This window comes from Sciurus vulgaris (assembly GCF_902686455.1).
Source record: "Sciurus vulgaris genome assembly, chromosome: 8".
NCBI classification, from domain to species: domain Eukaryota; kingdom Metazoa; phylum Chordata; class Mammalia; order Rodentia; family Sciuridae; genus Sciurus; species Sciurus vulgaris.
The window spans coordinates 148,038,442-148,057,136 of record NC_136468.1 but is presented as its reverse complement, the minus strand read 5'-3'; the positions used below and the strand labels follow the sequence as shown (position 1 = coordinate 148,057,136).

General features: G+C 51.7%; 1 protein-coding gene across 1 annotated transcript in view; it reads right to left on the bottom strand.

Moving 5' to 3' along the window:
- The window catches only part of DNAH10 (dynein axonemal heavy chain 10), a gene marked incomplete at its 3' end in the record, with an annotated part of 138,752 nt that overhangs the window by 50,525 nt on the left and 69,532 nt on the right, over nt 1-18,695 (bottom strand). The window contains exons 38-46 of the mRNA XM_079150513.1: nt 18,529-18,647; nt 17,051-17,209; nt 15,526-15,661; nt 13,646-13,768; nt 12,332-12,466; nt 11,831-12,047; nt 10,900-11,019; nt 9,879-10,024; nt 6,177-6,329 (exon numbers count right to left, since the gene is read on the bottom strand). Coding sequence (XP_079006639.1) covers nt 6,177-6,329; nt 9,879-10,024; nt 10,900-11,019; nt 11,831-12,047; nt 12,332-12,466; nt 13,646-13,768; nt 15,526-15,661; nt 17,051-17,209; nt 18,529-18,647 — 1,308 coding nt within the window. The remainder of the gene's footprint in view (nt 1-6,176; nt 6,330-9,878; nt 10,025-10,899; nt 11,020-11,830; nt 12,048-12,331; nt 12,467-13,645; nt 13,769-15,525; nt 15,662-17,050; nt 17,210-18,528; nt 18,648-18,695) is intronic.

Here is an 18,695-nt window from a genome sequence, read left to right as displayed (position 1 = left end):
ATGGATGGAAGGAAGGATGGATGGAACGATGGAAGGATGTATGGAAGGATGGATGGAAGGATGGAAGGATGTAAGGATGGATGGAAGGATGGATGGATGGAAGGATGGTTGGAAGGAAGGATGGGTGGAAGGATGGATGGAAGGATGGAAGAATGTTTGGAAGGATGGATGGAAAGATGGAAGGATGGAAAGGATGGATGGAAGGATGGATGGATGGAAGGATGGATGGAAGGATGGATGGGTGGAAGGATGGATGGAAGGAAGGATGGTGGAAGGATGGATGGAAGGATGGAAGGATGTTTGGAAGGATGGATGGAAAGATGGAAGGATGAAAGGATGGATGGAAGGATGGATGGAAGGAAGGATGGATGGAAGGATGGAAGGATGTTTGGAAGGATGGATGGAAAGATGGAAGGATGAAAGGATGAATGGAAGGATGTATGGATGGAAGGATGGATGGAAGGATGGAAGGATGTTTGGAAGGATGGATGGAAAGATGGAAGGATGAAAGGATGGATGGAAGGATGGATGGAAGGAAGGATGGTGGAAGGATGGATGGAAGGATGGAAGGATGTTTGGAAGGATGGATGGAAAGATGGAAGGATGAAAAGGTATGGATGGAAGGATGGATGGAAGGAAGGATGGATGGAAGGATGGAAGGATGTTTGGAAGGATGGATGGAAAGATGGAAGGATGAAAGGATGGATGGAAGGATGGATGGATGGAAGGATGGATGGAAGGATGGAAGGATGTTTGGAAGGATGGATGGAAAGATGGAAGGATGAAAGGATGGATGGAAGGATGGATGGAAGGAAGGATGGATGGAAGGATGGAAGGATGGATGATTGGATGGATGGAATGAAGGATGGAAGGCAGGATGGATGGAATGATGGATGGAAGATTGGATGGATGGAAGGATGGAAGGAAGGATGTATGGAAGGATGGATGGAAGGATGGAAGGATGGATGGAAGGATGGACGGATGGATAGAAGGATGGAAGGATCGATGGAAGGATCAATGGAAAGATGGAAAGATGGAAGGATGGATGGATGGATGGATGGAAGGAAGGATGGATGGAAGGATGGAAGGGTGGATGGAAGGATGAATGGAAGGATGGAAGGAAGTAAGAATGAATGGAAGGATGGATGGATGGAAGGATGGATGGAAGGAAGGATGGATGGAAGGATGGATGGAAGGATGGAAGGATGTTTGGAAGGATGGATGGAATCATGGAAGGGTGAAAGGATGGATGGAAGAATGGATGGAAGGAAGGATGGATGGAAGGATGGAAGGATGGATGGAAGGTGGATGGAAGGATGGATGGAAGGATGGAAAAAGTAAGGATGGATGGAAGGATAGATGGATGGAAGAATGGATGGAAGGACGGATGGATGGAAGGATGGATGGAAGGATGGAAGGATGTTGGAAGGATGGATGGAAGGAAGGATGGATGGAAGGATGGAAGGATGGATGGAAGGATGGATGGAAGGAAGGATGGATGGAAGGATGGAAGGATATATGGTTGGATGGATGGAAGGAAGGATGGAAGGAAGGATGGATGGAACGATGGATGGAAGGATGGATGGATGGAAGGATTGAAGGAAGGATGGATGGAAGGATGGATGGAAGGCATGGAAGGATGGATGGAAGGATGGAAGGATGGATGGAAGGATGGAAGGAAGTAAGGATGGATGGAAGGATGGATGGAAGGATGGATGGAAGGAAGGATTTATGGAAGGATGGAAGGATGGATGGAAGGATGGTTGGAAGGATGGATGGAAGGATGGAAGGATGGATGGATGGATGGAAGGATGGATGGAAGGATGGATGAAAGGAACGATGGATGGAAGGATGGATGGAGGATAGATGGAAGGATGGAAGGAAGGATGGAAGGATGGACGGATGGATGGTTGGATGGATGGAAGGAAGGATGGAAGGAAGGATGGATGGAACGATGGATGGAAGGATGGATGGATGGAAGCATGGAAGGAAGGATGGAAGGATGGATGGAAGGATGGAAGGATGGATGGAAGGGTGGATGGAAGGATGGAAGGAAGTAAGGATGGATGGAAGGATGGATGGAAGGATTGATGGAAGGAAGGATGGATGGAAGGATGGAAGGATGGATGGAAGGATGGAAGGAAGGATGGAAGGAAGTAAGGATGGATGGATGGATGGATGAATGGATGGAAGGATGGATGGAAGGAAGGATGGATGGAAGGATGGATGTATGTTTGGAAGGATGGATGGATAGTTGGAAGGATGAAAGAATGGATGGAATGATGGATGGAAGTAAGGATGCATGGAAGGATGGAAGGATGGATGGAAGGATTGATGGAAGGTTGGATGGAAGGAAGGATGGATGGAAGGATGGAAGGATGGATGGATGGAAGAATGGATGGAAGGATGGAAGGATGGATAGAAGGATGGAAGGATGGATGGACCGATGGATGGAAAGATGGAAGGAAGAAAGGATGGATGGATGGATGGATGGATGGAAGGATGGAAGGATGGATGGAAGGAAGGATGGATGGAAGGATGGATGGAAGGATGGAAGGATGTTTGGAAGGATGGATGGAAAGATGGAAGGATGAAAGGATGGATGGAAGGATGGATGGAAGGAAGGATGGATCGAAGGATGGAAGGATGGATGGAAGGATGGATGGAAGGATGGAAGGATGGATGGAAGAAGGGAAGGATGGATGGAAGGATGGATGGAAGGATGGAAGGATGGTTGGAAGTTTGGATGGAAAGATGGAAGGATGGAAGGATGGATGGAAGGATGGATGGAAGGAAGGATGGATGGAAGGATGGAAGGATGGATGGAAGGATGGATGGATGGAAGGATGGATGGAAGGATGGAAGGATGGATGGAAGGCAGGATGGAAGGAAGGATGGATGGAACGATGGATGGAAGGATGGATGGATGGAAGGATGGAAGGAAGGATGGATGGAAGGATGGATGGATGGAAGGATGGAAGGATGGATGGAAGGATGGAAGGATGGATAGAAGGATGGAAGGATGGATGGAAGGTTGGATGGAAAGATGGAAGGATGGAAGGATGGATGGATGGATGGATGGAAGGATGGATGGAAGGAAGGATGGATGGAAGGATGGATGGAAGGATGGATGGAAGGATGGAAGGAAGTAAGGATGGATGGAACATGGATGGATGGAAGGAAGGATGGATGGAAGAATGGATGGACGGATGGAAGGATGTTTGGAAGGATGGATGGAAAGATGGAAGGATGAAATAATGGATGGAAGGATGGATGGAAGGAAGGATGGGTGGAAGATGGAAGGATGGATGGAAGGATGGATGGAAGGATGGATGGAAGGATGGAAGGAAGTAAGGATGGATGGAAGGATGGATGGATGGAAGGATGGATGGAAGGAAGGAGGATGGAAGGATGGATGGAAGGATGGAAGGATGTTTGGAAGGATGGATGGAAAGATGGAAGGATGAAAGGATGGATGGAAGGATGGATGGAAGGAAGGATTGGATTGGACGGTGGAAGGATGGATGGAAGGAGGATGGAAGGATGGATGGAAGGATGGAAGGATGGATGGAAGGATGGAAGGATGGATGGAAGGATGGAAGGAAGTAAGGATGGATGGACGGATGGATGGTAGGATGGATGAAAGGAAGGATGGATGGAAGGATGGATGGAAGGATGGATGGAAGGATGGAAGGATGTTTGGAAGGATAGATGGAAAGATGGAAGGCTGGAAGGATGATGGAAGGATGGATGTAAGGATGGAAGGATGGATGGAACGATGGAAGGATGGATGGAATGATGGAAGGATGGATGGAAGAAGGGAAGGATGGATGGAAGGATGGATAGAAGGATGGAAGGATGGATGGAAGGATGGATGGAAGGATGGAAGGATGTTTGGAAGGATGGATGGAAAGATGGAAGGATGAAAGGATGGATGGAAGGATGGATGGAAGGAAGGATGGATGGAAGGATGGAAGGATGGATGGAAGGATGGATGGAAGGAAGGATGGATGGAAGGATGGAAGGATGGATGGTTGGATGGATGGAAGGAAGGATGGAAGGAAGGATGGATGGAACGATGGATGGAAGGATGGAAGGATGGATGGAAGGATGGAAGGATGGATGGAAGGATGGAAGGAAGTAAGGATGGATGGAAGGATGGATGGAAGGATGGATGAAAGGAAGGATGGATGGAAGGATGGATGGAAGGATGGATGGAAGGATGGAAGGATGTTTGGAAGGATAGATGGAAAGATGGAAGGCTGGAAGGATTGATGGAAGGATGGATGTAAGGATGGAAGGATGGATGGAAGGATGGATGGAAGGATGGAAGGATGGATGGAACAATGGAAGGATGGATGGAATGATGGAAGGATGGATGGAAGAAGGGAAGGATGGATGGAAGGATGGATAGAAGGATGGAAGGATGGATGGAAGGATGGATGGAAGTATGGATGGAAGGAAGGATGGATGGAAGGATGGATGGAAGGATGGATGGAAGGATGGATGGAAAGACGGATTCATGGAAGGATGGATGGAAGGAAGGATGGATGGAAGGATGGATGGAAGGATGGAAGGATGTTTGGATGGATGGATGGAAAGATGCAAGGATGGAAGGATGGATGGAACGATGGATGGAAGGAAGGATGGATGGAAGGATGGAAGGATGGATGGAAGGATGGATGGATGGAAGGATGGATGGAGGGATGGAAGGATGGATGGAAGGATGGATGGAAGGAAGGATGGATGTAAGGATGGATGGAAGGATGGATGGATGGAAGGATGGATGGAAGGATGGATGGATGAATGGATGGAAGGATGGAAGTATGGATGGATGGATGGAATGATGGATGGAAGGATGGAAGTATGGATGGAAGAAGGGAAGGATGGATGGAAGGATGGATGGAAGGAAGGATGGATGGAAGGATGGATGGAAGGATGGAAGGGTGGTTGGAAGGTTGGATGGAAAGATGGAAGGATGGAAGGATGGATGGAAGGATGAATGGAAGGAAGGATGGATGGAAGGATGGAAGGATGGATGGAAGGAAGGATGGATGGAAGGATGGATGGAAGGATGAATGGAAGGAAGGATGGATGGAAGGATGGAAGGATGGATGGAAGGAAGGATGGATGGAAGGATGGATGGAAGGATGGATGGATGGATGAATGGAAGGATGGATGGATGGAAGGATGGATGGAAGGATGGATCGAAGAATGGATGGAAGAATGGATCGAAGGATGGAAGAATGGAGGGAAGTATGGAAGGATGGATGGAAGGATGGAAGGATGGAAGGATGGATGGAAGAAAGGATGGATGGAAGGATGGATGGAAGGATGCATGGAAGGATGGATGGATGGATGGATGGATGGAAGGATGGATGGAAGGATGGATGGATGGAAGGATGGACGGAAGGATGGAAGGATGGAAGGATGGTTGCAATGATGGAAGGATGGAAGGATGGATGGAAGGAAGGATGGATGGATGGATGGAAAGATGGAAGGATGCAAGGATGGAAGGATGGATGGAAGGATGGATGGAAGGAAGGATGGATGGATGGATGGATGGATGGAAGGATGGAAGGATGGATGGAAGAAGGGAAGGATGGATGGAAGGAAGGATGGAAGAATGGAAGGTAGGAACGAAAGAATTATGAATGGAAGGATGGATGGATGGATGGAGGAATGGAAGGAAGGATGGACAGAAGGTTGGAAGGATGGTGGATTGAAAGAAGGTTGGATGGATGGATGAATGGATAGATAATGGATGGGTAGATGGATGAAGTTATAGATGAATGGACAAATAAATGGATGGGTAAATATAATAATAGATGAATAAGGGACAAAAGGCATGGGGGGATGGGTGGTGAATGTCAGATGTCTGGGTGGATGGATGCATCCTGGCTTTGCACGGTTCTTCTGGAAGACAATTTTTCAAGGAAAACACAGTTCTGTAAAATGACACTAATTTAACTTCCGGTATGCTGAGAGCACTCTGCATTTCTCAGGTTCGGTCCCCAGAACATACTCGTGATGTCGCTGAAGTTGCCCTTCCTCGGTTAAGCCCCGGGGATGCTGGAGAAGTGCCTGGCCTTCTGCTTCCCATGCACACAGGGCGAGAACGGTACCGCCCCCCAGGAGGGCCCGCTGGCAGCCCTTGTGTGACACTTCCTCCTCACCCTGGGCATGTTCATGTCGTCCATGAACACCAGGAGGCGCTTGCCCATGGGGGGCCCGTAGGTGTCTTTGGTCCGTTTCTCCACACTGGCTTCCAGGTTTCTCTGGATGTCCATGGACGTGGTCCGGGAGGAGAAATTGACCATCAGCACGATCTGAAACAGAACGCAGGCGGGCTTGGCGAGGGCCCACGTGGGTCTGTACTTCATTACTTTTAAGTGCTAAAGCAAGAGTTCCTCTCTCCTCTTGGCGGGTTGCACGAGCTGACCACGAGTGGCCACACCTGGGCCTTGGGACATGGTGGCACAGGAGAAAGTGGACTGGGAGCTGCCCGCGGACGCTCCAGACCCTCTCTTTCTCACCTGAAGGGTGAGGGCCGTATCGTCTTCCTGGACTGCTCTCTTCCTAGAGTGATTATAACGCAGGAGGCGGGAAAGGCGTTTTCAACGCGACGACGCCAAAGCAAACTGCTCGCCGTGGCAGCTGCGTCTTAATCAACTGGCCACAGAGGACACGGGTCGGGTCTTTGGAACGAGTGGCTGGGGAGGAAGGTCCACCTGCTGGACCCTCGTGCCCGTGTGCTCAGAGGGGCTGGTGAGCCCACTCGGAAGGGGAGCTCACAGTCCTTGATGCGCCAGCTGTACCCAGAGGCTGTGCCATGCAGCCGGCTGCTCCTGTACCCAGAGCTTCCGGTTCAGTAAGTCCTGGGAATTCTGGGACCCTAGGTTGGGAACTGCTGCCTTTTGAAAGACCCTCCACCCAGGGTGCCCACGAGTGCAGGGGCACATAAGCAGCTGTGCTGGCAGCTGGAGGTGCCTCCGGTGGGGCAGATGTGTTGGGATGGCGTCCGGGGAAGACTATCGTGATGTGGCTTCTGGATGTGGCTTCCCTTGGCCCCACTCTGCAACCCTGCAGCTCTCCCCTTGGTGCCCTCCACACGGGCATCCCTGAAGCGAGCCTGGCTGCTCACAGGCAGACCGGCCCGGCTCGGCCACACCTCTTACGAGGTCCAGTGCAGAGGTGCTCCCTGCCCCAGTTCCTCCAGGCTTCCAGGAGCCCTTGATGCGGCGCTGCTGGCAATGGAAGCGCACAAGCCTAAGAAGCAGGAAAGCGATAGGGAGCTTCCCTCCCCGCCAAGGTTCTGGAGGCCAAAACAGGAACTGGAGACTTCGAGGGTGAGCAGGCAGTAAGGAAAACAGAACTGAGCCAGCGAGTGGGTCCAGCAAGCAGAGAACACCTGCAGCTCCTGAAGACCGCAGGGGGTTCTTCAAGACAGCCGGGAAGGTTGCCCGGAGCCAGGGAACGTAGCGGGAGCGGGAGACGGCCTGGGAGCCGCTGTGCGTACAGAGGGGCCAGCGCCTTCCTCCTGGCTGTCTCCGTGTGCCTGGTCCACCTGCGCCCTCCTGCTCCAGGGCGGGCCTGAGTGGCCCTGTCCACTGTACTTGTCCTGTGGCCCCATGAGTAGCAGACCCTCACACACCTGTCCAGTGGTGAGGGAAGGAAAGAGCAAGCTCTAGGAACCAGGAAGGGATGACGAAGACGTGACGGCCGGCCTCCACCTCGGTGCCCAGGGCTGGCCTCCAGGTGTCCGCAGCCCAAGAGCTGCCTGCCTCCCTGGGTCGGGGCACTCAGTCTGACCCACACAACAGGACAGAGGCGAGGCTTGTAACCGCCAGGACGGCCCAGCTGCCGCTTTGCCGCCTGTCCTGGGCTTTCGCTCTGCAGCCCGCTGCACGTCACCAGCCCTGCTCTGGTCTCCGTGAGGCCCGGAGTTCATGCGTGGGAAGCGCGTGGGATTCGGGCCTTAAAGAGACTTGGGAGCAGGGCCTTTGGGAGGCGGGGGATCCCAAAGGCAGAACCCTCGTGGATTAATGGGTCACGGGTTGTTAAGGAAGCACCTTTTTTTTCTGTACGTGAGCTTTCTTGGCAGACCTACCCTGTCTCGTCATTGCTACCCTCTGCCACACTATCGCGTGGAAAGAAGGCCCGTGTTCTGCTGGCACCACGGCCCTGGACTTCCCAGCATCCAAACTGAGCTGAATAACTTATCTTCTTCATAAATTCCATGGTAAACTGGAAATCCACATGCAGTAAAATGAAACTAAACCCCTCTCGCTCACCCTGTACAAAACTCAACTCCAAATGGATCAAGGATCTAGGAATTAGACCTGAGACCCTGCACCAAATAGAGGAAAAAGTAGGCCCAAATCTCCATCACGTTGGCTTAGGACCAGACTTCCTTAACAAGACCCCCATAGCACAAGAAATAAAAGCAAGAATCAATAAATGAGACAGATTCAAACTAAAAAGCTTTTTTTCAGCAAAGGAAATAATCAATAATGTGGAAAAAGAGCCTACAGAGTGGGAAAAGATCTTTTCCACACACACTTCTGACAGAGCACTCATCTCCAAAGTTTATAAAAAACTTAAAAAACCTTACACCCAAAATACAAAGAACCCAATCAATAAATGGGCTAAGGAACTGGGCAGACACTTCACAGAAGAAGATATACAGGTGATCAACAAATATATGAAAGGGCTCAGCATCCCTGGTAACTAGAGAAATGCAAATTAAAACCACCCTAAGATTTCATCTCACTCCAGTCAGAATGGCTATTATCAAGAACACAAGCAATAATAAGTGTTGGCGTGGATGTGGGGAAAAGGCACACTCATACGTTGCTGGCGGAGTTGCAAATGGGTGCAGCCACTCTGGAAAGCAGTGTGGAGATTCCTCAGAAAGCTTGGAGTGGACCCACCATTTGACCCAGCTATCCCACTCCTTGGTTTACACCCAAAGGACTTAAAATCAGCATACTACAGTGATGCAGCCACATCAATGTTCATAGCTGCTCAATTCACAATAGCTAGATTGTGGAACCAACCTAGATGCCCTTCAATTGACGAATGGATAAAGAAACTGTGGTATATATACACAATGGAATATTACTCAGCCGTAAAGAACAATAAAATTATGGCATTTGCTGGTAAATGGATGAAGTTGGAAAATATCATGCTTAGTGAAATACGCCAAGCCCAAAAAACCAAAGGCCAAATGTTTTCTCTGATAAGTACATGACAATATATAACAATGGTGGGTAATGGGGGGAAGAGAAGAAGGAAGGAACTTTGGAGGGTGTAGAGGAAAAGGGGATGGGAGGGGGTGGAAATGGAAAAACAGTAGAATGAAACAGTATATATATATATATATATATATATATATATATGTATGATTACAGAATGGTGTGAATCTACATTGTGCACAACCATAGAAATGAAAAGTTGTACCCCATTTGTGTTCAATGAATCAAAATGTGTCTGTAAAAATAAAAAAATATTTTTAAAAATTTAAAAAAGTAAAAATAAGTAAATAAATTCCCTGGTCTTGGGTATTTTGATAAAGCAACGAGTCTAAGAGAAGCACATTCAAGCGGCCCTTGGAGAGGTCTGCACAGCAAGGAACTGAGGCCTCCAGCCTCCATCCACATCAAGTGGTATCCTGAAAGAGCGTCCTCCTGCCTCAGTCCAGCCAACAGCTTGACTGCAGCCTCACGAGAGAATCTGAACCAGGGCCGCCCAGCTGAGCCACCACTGGACTCTCCACCACAGAACCCGGGAAGTGATCAGCGTTGGCTGCACTGAGTGGTTGTGTGCTGGGCAATTTGTTACACAGCACTAGATAACTAATACAAACCACAGCTCACATTAGTGTCTTCATTGAGATGTTTCAGGAAGTTCTGGGTAGTGGCTGTCTTAGAAGTGCCAGATTCACCAACAAAAATAACAGGTTGCTTCATTTTAACCATTTGTTCCAGTATCCAGGTGGTGCGGGTCGTATCCACTGTGTGAACTACAAGATACAAATGGAAGACACATCAGCAGAGCTCCGTGCTGGGGGGCAGGGGCAGACACATGGAATTGTCACAGAACGCCATAAATCCTGTAAAAACCATCAGCAGAAGCCAGGCTGTGACCTCAAGAACGTGTGTGGCGGGTGACATGTGAAAACTCGCTACCCCAGCAATCCTCTTCTCTTGGCTTCACTGGGGCACAACTTACCGCAGCATCACCCGGCTCACTTCTACAGCGGGCGAGGGTCACCGCTGTCCGGGATGAGAGTGCCCAAACCGTCTCAAGCTCTGCCCGAGGTCTGTGACTTAGGCACTGAGAACAACCTCCCGCTGCCCCGGGGCACACCCGCACTCCCGCAGGACCTGCCCTGACCTAGGACTCCTTCTGAAGAGACTGCAGCCCCACGGCAGGTCCAGCCCGCCCGCTGCCAGCAGCAGACTTCACCCCGCGGGCTCCTGCGGCGGGGATGCCTCGCTCTGCGGGCACATTCTGTGGGGCGATTCAGTCCACACCCTATCTGGCCAGCCAGAGAGTGAACTTGAGATACAGCCTCGGGTGTGGACGCCAGCGGTTCACGACGCGCTGTTTACAGGCCCCCGCTGGGCCACTCCCGTGTCCTGGGTGGGCTCCCCACAGCTCCGCAGGCGGGGGGCTGAGGAAACGTGAGAGGAAGCCAGAGCACACCTCTCTGCGGGGACTGAACACGTGCAGAGCCAGCATCCAAGGCGCCGCCTCTCAGGAGGCCCCTGGCTCCCCACTCGCCTCAGTTCCTCTCAACCAGCTCCCTGGGTGGACTCAGGTGGCCAGCAAGGCCACAGGACCCTTCTCACTTCCTCCCAGGAGGAAGGTCACAAAGGCGTGGCCCTCGCTTACCCAGGATGTCGATGAATTTCCTCTCGTGGTCGTGAACATACTCTGGAACCAACTTACTCCATGGAATCCACAGGCCCCGTTTGGAATCGAAATGGAATTCATACAAAGTTGGCAGCTGGCCTGCAGGGGCGACGGTCTGTGTCACTTTGATCGTGGACAGGGGAACGTGGGATCCCTTCCAGCCTGTGCCCCTGATGACTAATCCTGCTGGTTCCCCGGTTCGATACCACAGTGGGCACCCACGTGCCGTCCCTTCACGAGACAGACACTCAGCAAGCGCTTTGAGCTAATGTGACTTGCTCGCCAGTCCGAGGCTGAGTGCTCTGAACTGTTCACCAGACAGGAACCTTCTGAGACCCTTTCTGGGGACCACAGCGGAGGGACATGGTCCCCACCCTTACGGGGTGGCGGGTCAGGCCTGGGTAGACAGCAGTGCAGAGGTGCCGATTTCTGCAGTAGGGGAAGTCTACTTTCTGACCCAGGGAGACGTCTGACCTAGACAGTGCAGGGAGGAGCCATGAGGGGCATCAGGTGCCACTCGAGCCGGGGAGCCTCAGCCCTGCCCGTCTCACCGCCCTTCGCCATGATCATTGATCACAGGGGTGCTCTGCAAACCCACCCCTAAAAGAAGCCCCCTCTCAGACCCCTTCCCCAGGGGTCCTGCCAATACAAAATTCTGTACTTCTTCGAGAATGTACCTGCAAGACCCACCCGTGACTGACTGCAGTGCCCAGGCTCAGAAGCACCGCAGGTGAATCAGGCTGTGGCGCCTCAGACAGACAGGGGCCCAGAGGAGGAGAAAGCCCGAAGGGGCAGCAGCCGGTGCCCCAGCCTCCCGGGGTGACCTCCGCGCTTCTCCACAGAGGCGGGGACCCAGGGAGCCAGCTCTGGGCGTCTGGGAGCCGGGGGGCAAGCGGCACTCAGGTCTCACCTGGCAACTCCCCGGGTCTGGCCCAGGCCTCCTCCGAGTCGGCAGTGGGCAGGGAGGCGATGCGCTTGACGCTCTCGTCGAACTTGATCCTGCCGTCCTCCAGCAGCGAGGCGCCCAGGGAGCAGTACAGGGCCTCCAGGAAGAAGCACTCCAGCAGGTCGGGGTCCTCCACTTCTCCCTCGAGGAGGGCGTCCAGCATCTTGGCTAGCTGGGTCACCTGGCTCACGCAAACACCGGGCTCAGCCCCTGCACGCCACCACCGGGTCATTTCAGTCCCTGAGATCCTGGGATCCCAGATCCCAGGGCTGTGGGGACGTATGCCCCACCATGTTGGTCCAGACAGATGGAGCCCACTGTCTTGTCAAAGCCAGGTCACAAGAGCAAAAGTACCCCATCGGCACACGACAGTTGACCCCTCCGGCATCTCTGCTCCCCTTAAAAGTCCCCCGTGGGTCCGTCTTATGGGGAGACTCTCTGCTCGTTGCAGCTATGGCCTCTTACCATGTTTAGGTCTGTCTGAGGCACGATGGTCTTCAGCTTCTCTCCCTGTCTCCCATCCACTATCCCCTCCACGATCACGTCCATGAGGTAGGGCACGTATTTCTCAAAGAGGCTATCTAAATATCTCTGCTCCCCCTGCGAAAGAGAATTCCAGAGCATTCGCAAGCGTTGACCTATTGAATTGGAAGCTCGCGGGAAGTCTTCCCTGCCTGAAGAAGGGTGAGGAATATGTACGGAATGGTGAGCGTGGTCGGCGAGGGAGCCTAGGTAACTGCCCCCCACTGGCAGAGAGAGGAGTCCTTCGGGAGGCACCTCCATCTCCCGCTGCTGCCGGAGGGGCTGCTTCCGCCCTGGGAGTGACGGAGAGGAGATATAAGTTCCCGTCTGACGGAAAAGAGGCCTGTCATGGCAGAGTTCCAGTGGCCTGACCCGTCATCCAGCAGGGAGTAGAAAGCAGCAGAGACCCCGTCCCTACCAAGACACATGACCACCAGGGGCTGGACGGAGCCCCAGGAACTCTCTCCCAGATGACGGGGCCTCAGAATGCCTCCCTGGGCCTTCCCTTCTCTGGGGGAATCAGGTCCTGGCTTCCGATTCACCACCTGTCTCGTGGCCCCTCTAGAGATCCACTCAGGCCACCTTGGAGAAGGTGGTCCTGGTGTCCTGGGTGCGGGCCACACGCTGTACGTGACGGTCACATCCATCTCTGCACCCTTCAGCGAAGCCCACTGTTAAGACAATACACCTTCTGAGCAGCCTGGTGACCCATCACCTGGCTTGAGGCCCACCGGAAACGTCAGAGCTCCGTCACGTGACAAGCAGGCCCCTCATGCCTCCAACGGAGGGAGCGGCAGGACAGAACCGGGCAGCTCCTGCCTCTCATAACTGCACGTGTCTGGACCATGGGCTGCCAAAGAGCCCATGCCACCTGTTTTCATCAGTGAACTTCTTTCTCTAGGCTCACACCCGAGTCCTTTCGTAGGCGCTGTGTCTGGCTATCTCTGTGCCACGACAGAGCTGAGTAGCCCTCCAAACCTAAACCATTCGTCATCTACCCCTTTGTAAGAAGGGTCATCTACCCCTTTGTAAGATGATTCTGAGGGTCTAGACCACCCTCGGGTGGTCTAGACCCTCAGAACCATCACCCATCCCACCGAGGACTGTCCGCGATCTCAGGAGGACGGCCGCCATGTTTTCATCTGACCTGCGCTCGAGGACATGAGCAGGTCAAAGACAAGGCCCTGCAGGACACACACCCCTCCCGGCTGACCACCAATGCTGATAACCGTGAGGTTATTGCAGAAATAATTTCACCTTGTTTTGTATTTGATGAACCCATTTTTTCCAGTACGGTTGATATTTCAAGTTTTTAGGATCTACATAAACCATTCCACACCGAGACACGGTTGCCGGGGAAGCATACTGCAAATCTCCAACCTGGAGAGAGAGAAGATCACCCGTGTCTGTGCTAGCAACAACTGGATAGGTGTTCAGGGCACTCAACCCCTGAGCCACCTCCCCAGCACTTTGCTGTATTTTATTTAGAGATAGGGCCTTGCTGAGTTGCTTAGGGCCTTGCTAAATTGCTGAGGCTGGCTTTGAACTTGCAATCCTCCTGTGTCAGTCCCCCAAGCCTCTGGGATTACAGGCATGTGCCACCACACTGGGCTTGGGTAGATGTTGAAGGGTGTCTTCTCGTGCAGAGTTTTTACAACTGTATAAAACCCACGTCACGCCCAAGTTAATACAGCTTTCCTGAGGTTTTTAATTGAACACTTAGTTTATGGTGAGGTTATACATCTCTGATGTAATGCCTTTTTAAATTTTCCCTTACAATAAAATACTATAAAAATAAATGTGCTTGTAGAGTTCTGACAAAAGTAGAAAATTATAAAGAAGAAAATAAGTTATCCAAATCCCACCACCTAGAAACTAATACCATTTTCCTTCTAATTTTTTTAAGCATTGTTGAGATAGGATAGTACAAAACTTTAAAAATACAGCTAAACCAGCAATTTAAAGAAATCTCTCTCTTTCTCTCTCTGAGACAGGATCTCACTAAATTGCTTAGGGCCTCACTAAGTTGCTGAGGCTGGCCTCAAAGTTGTGATTCTCCTGCCTCGGCCTCCTGGGACTGCAGGGGTGTGCCACCATGCCCAGCTAACCCTGTCTCTTTCTATGAAAAAAATACACTTGGGTCAACCAATTAGATGATACCCATAAATACTAATGCACTGCCAAGTTTCTCAGGCCAAGATAGGAGCAATGTTGACATGAAACCGGGGTAAAGGCAAATCCCAGGGCCACAGCTGTGAAACTGCTTGTACTGTAAGCAAGAGATGGAGGCCTCGGAGATTAATAGTAGGGGGAAAGGGAGTGCAACAGAATACTTGATATGAGAGAAAGTGAAAAAAACAACCAAGGATAAGATAGAGGCAGATGACTTGAGAGAAAAAGGAAGGCAATTACAAATACCATACAACACAAAGGGCTCTAAAAAATAGTAAGTGGGGCTGTGAACGTGGCTCAGTGGTAGAGCACTTGCCTAGCATGCACAAGGCCCTGGGTTTGATCCCCGGCACTGCAAAAACAAAAAGACAAACAAACCAACCAACAAACAAAAATCCAGTAAATGGCCAGGCAAAGCGGCACACACCTCTAGTCCCAGCAACTCAGGAGGCTGGAGGCAGGAGGATCACAAGTTCAAGGCCAGCCTGGGTCACTTAGTGAAACCCTGTCTCAAAATAATTTTTTTTTTTTTTAAATGGGCTTGGGATAGAGTTCAGTGACAGAGCACCCCTGCGTTCGACCACATTTACAAACCAGTAAACATAATGACACTAGTTGACACTGCAGTAAATATTTCCATATTCATAATGATGTAAACACCGTTTGCTGTCAATCAATTAGGCAATATACTCTTCTGAGTGGAGACGGTTGGCTGGTGGGATTCAATCAAGAGATGATGGGGAAGGAGAAGCAGCAGGCCCACCCTGAGGCTCCCTGACCCGAGGGTAAAACAAGCAGAAGCAATCGCCCGGGGAATAAAGAGGGGGCACAGGCGTCAGTGAGGAACGGAGCGTGCTAGTCACAAGCTCCGCGTTTTCATGACCGACTGCCTGCATCCACACTGCAGTGAGCATCTAGATGCTCATGAGAGATTCGTGTTGGAAGCTGTTTCCACCTTCACTTGCCTCAAAGAGCAGAGCGCAGTGGGCCTGGAGCCGAATGCGCTCCCCGTTGGCCAAGGTCAGCAGCTTGTTGTCGTCCATCACGGAGTTCATGTTCTCCACCCACAGGGCGTCCACGTCGCCGTCGAACAAGATGTACCTGCAGCAACCCAAGACCCGCGCTGCGCCCCTGAGGGAATGCCGGCGGCCGGCCCGGCTCCCGCGGCGCTGCCCTCCGGGGGCGCACAGCCCGAATCTGGGAACCAGACGGCACCTGACCTGACGAACCCAAACCGAGACCCTTCTGTCGAAGAGCGGTTCCGGAACCTTCCAGGACATCAAGGTCCTGAAAGATAAGGGTTCCCTGAGGAACTCTAAAGGATGCCACCGAGACAAGAGAGCTGCACTCGGTGTGACCTGCCGACTTGATCCAGAGTCCAGGGAGAAGCGCCAGAGAGAGGTCGGAAGGGTCGCGGCCGGGGCTCTCTCTCTTCTTATTGTGAGGTTTGTTTTTTTAAATTTTAAATTTTATTTGTCCTAATGAGTTGTCCGTGACAGCAGAATGCATTTACACATCTCGATAGCTCATACACAGATGGAGTGTGATCTCTCGTTTTCCAGATCGTACGTGTTGCAGGATCACGTGGGTCACGCAGTCATACACGTACAAGAGGTGATAATGTCTGTCTCACTATCATGCCTTCCCCCGCGCCCCTTCCCCGCCCTGCGCTCCCCTCTGCCCAACAGCAAGTAACTCTATTCTCCCTTCCCCCGCTCTTATTGGGAACCAGCTTCCACGTATCAGAGAAAACATTCCACCTTTGGTTTCTTGTTTTGGCTTATTTCACTCAGCATGATATTCTCCAACTCCATTCATTCACCAGCAAACGCCAGAATTTCATTCTTCTTCAAAGAAATCATGGTATGTATGTATATGATGGAACACTGTAGAGTTTTTAGGAAATGATTGATGGGATTTGACTGGAATATCAAACTGGAGCCATTCCCGAGGTTCCCGCCTTCTACCTGAAGCCCCCAGAGCACGGACACGCTCGGCCTCCTGTGTCCCCCCCAGCAGGGGTAGAGAGGTGACCAGGACACTACCCACCAGGGCCACAGGCAGGAAAGCAGCAGATCACAGGGGCTTCCAGCATGTCCCCGGCACTCTGCTGCCTTCTTTCCTGGACTCTCCTGGCCTGGACTCAGCCTGCCCTGGTGGCTACTTTGGGGACTCAAGAGTCACACCGCCCAGATTCAAATCCGTGACCGTGGGGACATTTCTTGCCCTTCTCTCGGCCTTGGTTTTCTCCAGGCTGAACTGGGACAAACCCAGGACCTACCACATGGCATTGCTGAAGGCCAGCTGAGGCCAAACACACAAAGCTCCAGGATGGCGCGGTGCCACATAAGCAGAGCCATGGGATCGTCTCTCAGCCTGCTGGACTCCAGGCGTGAAGCCCCGGGATGTGCTCAGTCGTGCCAGCGTCTGTGCCGTCCAGCTAACAACAACACCGGCCCCAGGTTCCTGCCCACGCCCGAGGGTACTCACTTCCGCTCCTTCTTATCTGTCGGTTTGTTGATCTCCCTGAAGATGCTGGACAGCACCCCGTCCGTCCAGTCTCGGGTGTTGGGGTCCAGAATGCCATAGAGTTCTATGACACTCATGGCTTTGGGGTTCAGGATGTACAACTTGGTCATCAGCCCAAGCCTAAACCAAAGGAGAGGTTTCAGCCACGGCTCGGGCCAACAAAACACGAGGAAAACTACCACGTTGCCAACCTGAGGAATTAGATGCTTTGAATCCAATTCGAAATGGAGGATGTGACCCATACACACTCAGCCAGGCTTCCCGTTCACTTTTCACGGTTACACTTAATGTAAAGGGGCCACGTTTCACCAAACACATGGCCCCGGCACAGTGAGGCCGCAGGGCAACCCTGGCACAGCACGAAGCTGACTTCCAGGCGTAGGACAGGTGCGCACGTGTGCTGTGTCTACGTGACCATCCAAAATGAAAGGTGTACAGGAGACAACTGTCATCCAGGATTGTGTCACAAGCCCTCTGAACTAGTGGGGTTCAGTCCTCCTTATTTACAGGACTTTGGCTGTGCTGCAGATCCGCCGGACAGGGCGCTTCCTTATCTAGTGAAATCCTCACCATGCTCCGTGGTTCAGCCACCTCAAGAGAACTGAACCTCACACCGTCCATGGTTCATAGTTAACTAAAAACACACGTAGCACGTGACCTGTGCACATACGCCTAGGGTAGTTCCATACGTGACCTAACGGCGAACTCACTGAGGAGTGAAATACAGGATGATTAAGGACAGACCACTCAGAATCCGGAAGCCCCCGTCCCCCATCTCCTCATGTGAAACGTACAAGGAAATAAGAAGAAACGACAGGACTTAATCATTCCTCTTTCCAGGACATCTAGGAACCTTAGAAGTCACAAGGATGACTTGGCTCGATTTAGAATTTTTGCTGAAATATTAGCATCCATTTCAGAAGTCAGAACATCCACTCTCCGTGGAAGGCTCTCGACTCCCTGACCACCCTGAGGCCATTCCATGCAGGAGGGACAGATGGCTTCCTCAGGCAATTGCTCCTGCAGGCCTGGTGGGCACAGGGCATCCAGGAAGGTGACATCCATTCTCTGTTCACTTCGATACCAGGGCAGCGTCACCTGACCAAGGGTCCCGACTTACCTTAAAGGAGCAATCTGAACGCCAAGCGGTCTGTCTTACGTTAAGTCACAAAATATCCTTATAAGAGAGTTTGTGAAATTCTCACTTCACAAATAATATCGTTCACTGACGCACAAAAGGTCCCTATTTTGCATCCTAAAATATGTTCACTAAGTCAGCAATGAATCAAAGATAGTGAGGTTGAAGGGGCATGAAGACAAATTTCTCCCAAAGAGGAAACTGGAGCTCAAGGTGGGTCTAGGTAACACAGTCACCAAACATTTCCCACCAAACTGTCCCGGCAACCAGGTGCAGGTCCCCGGGGGTGGGGGCTACTCACTTGGTCTGGGCCTGACACAGAGCGTTGATGACCACGGACTTGCCCCCTCCTGTGGGCCCCACGATCATGGTGGTGTGGCGGGTGAGCATGGTCTCGTACATCTGGACCACTTTGTCCACCTGGGGGACAAACATGGGCAGCTGGTTAAACACACACGCTTACGGGGG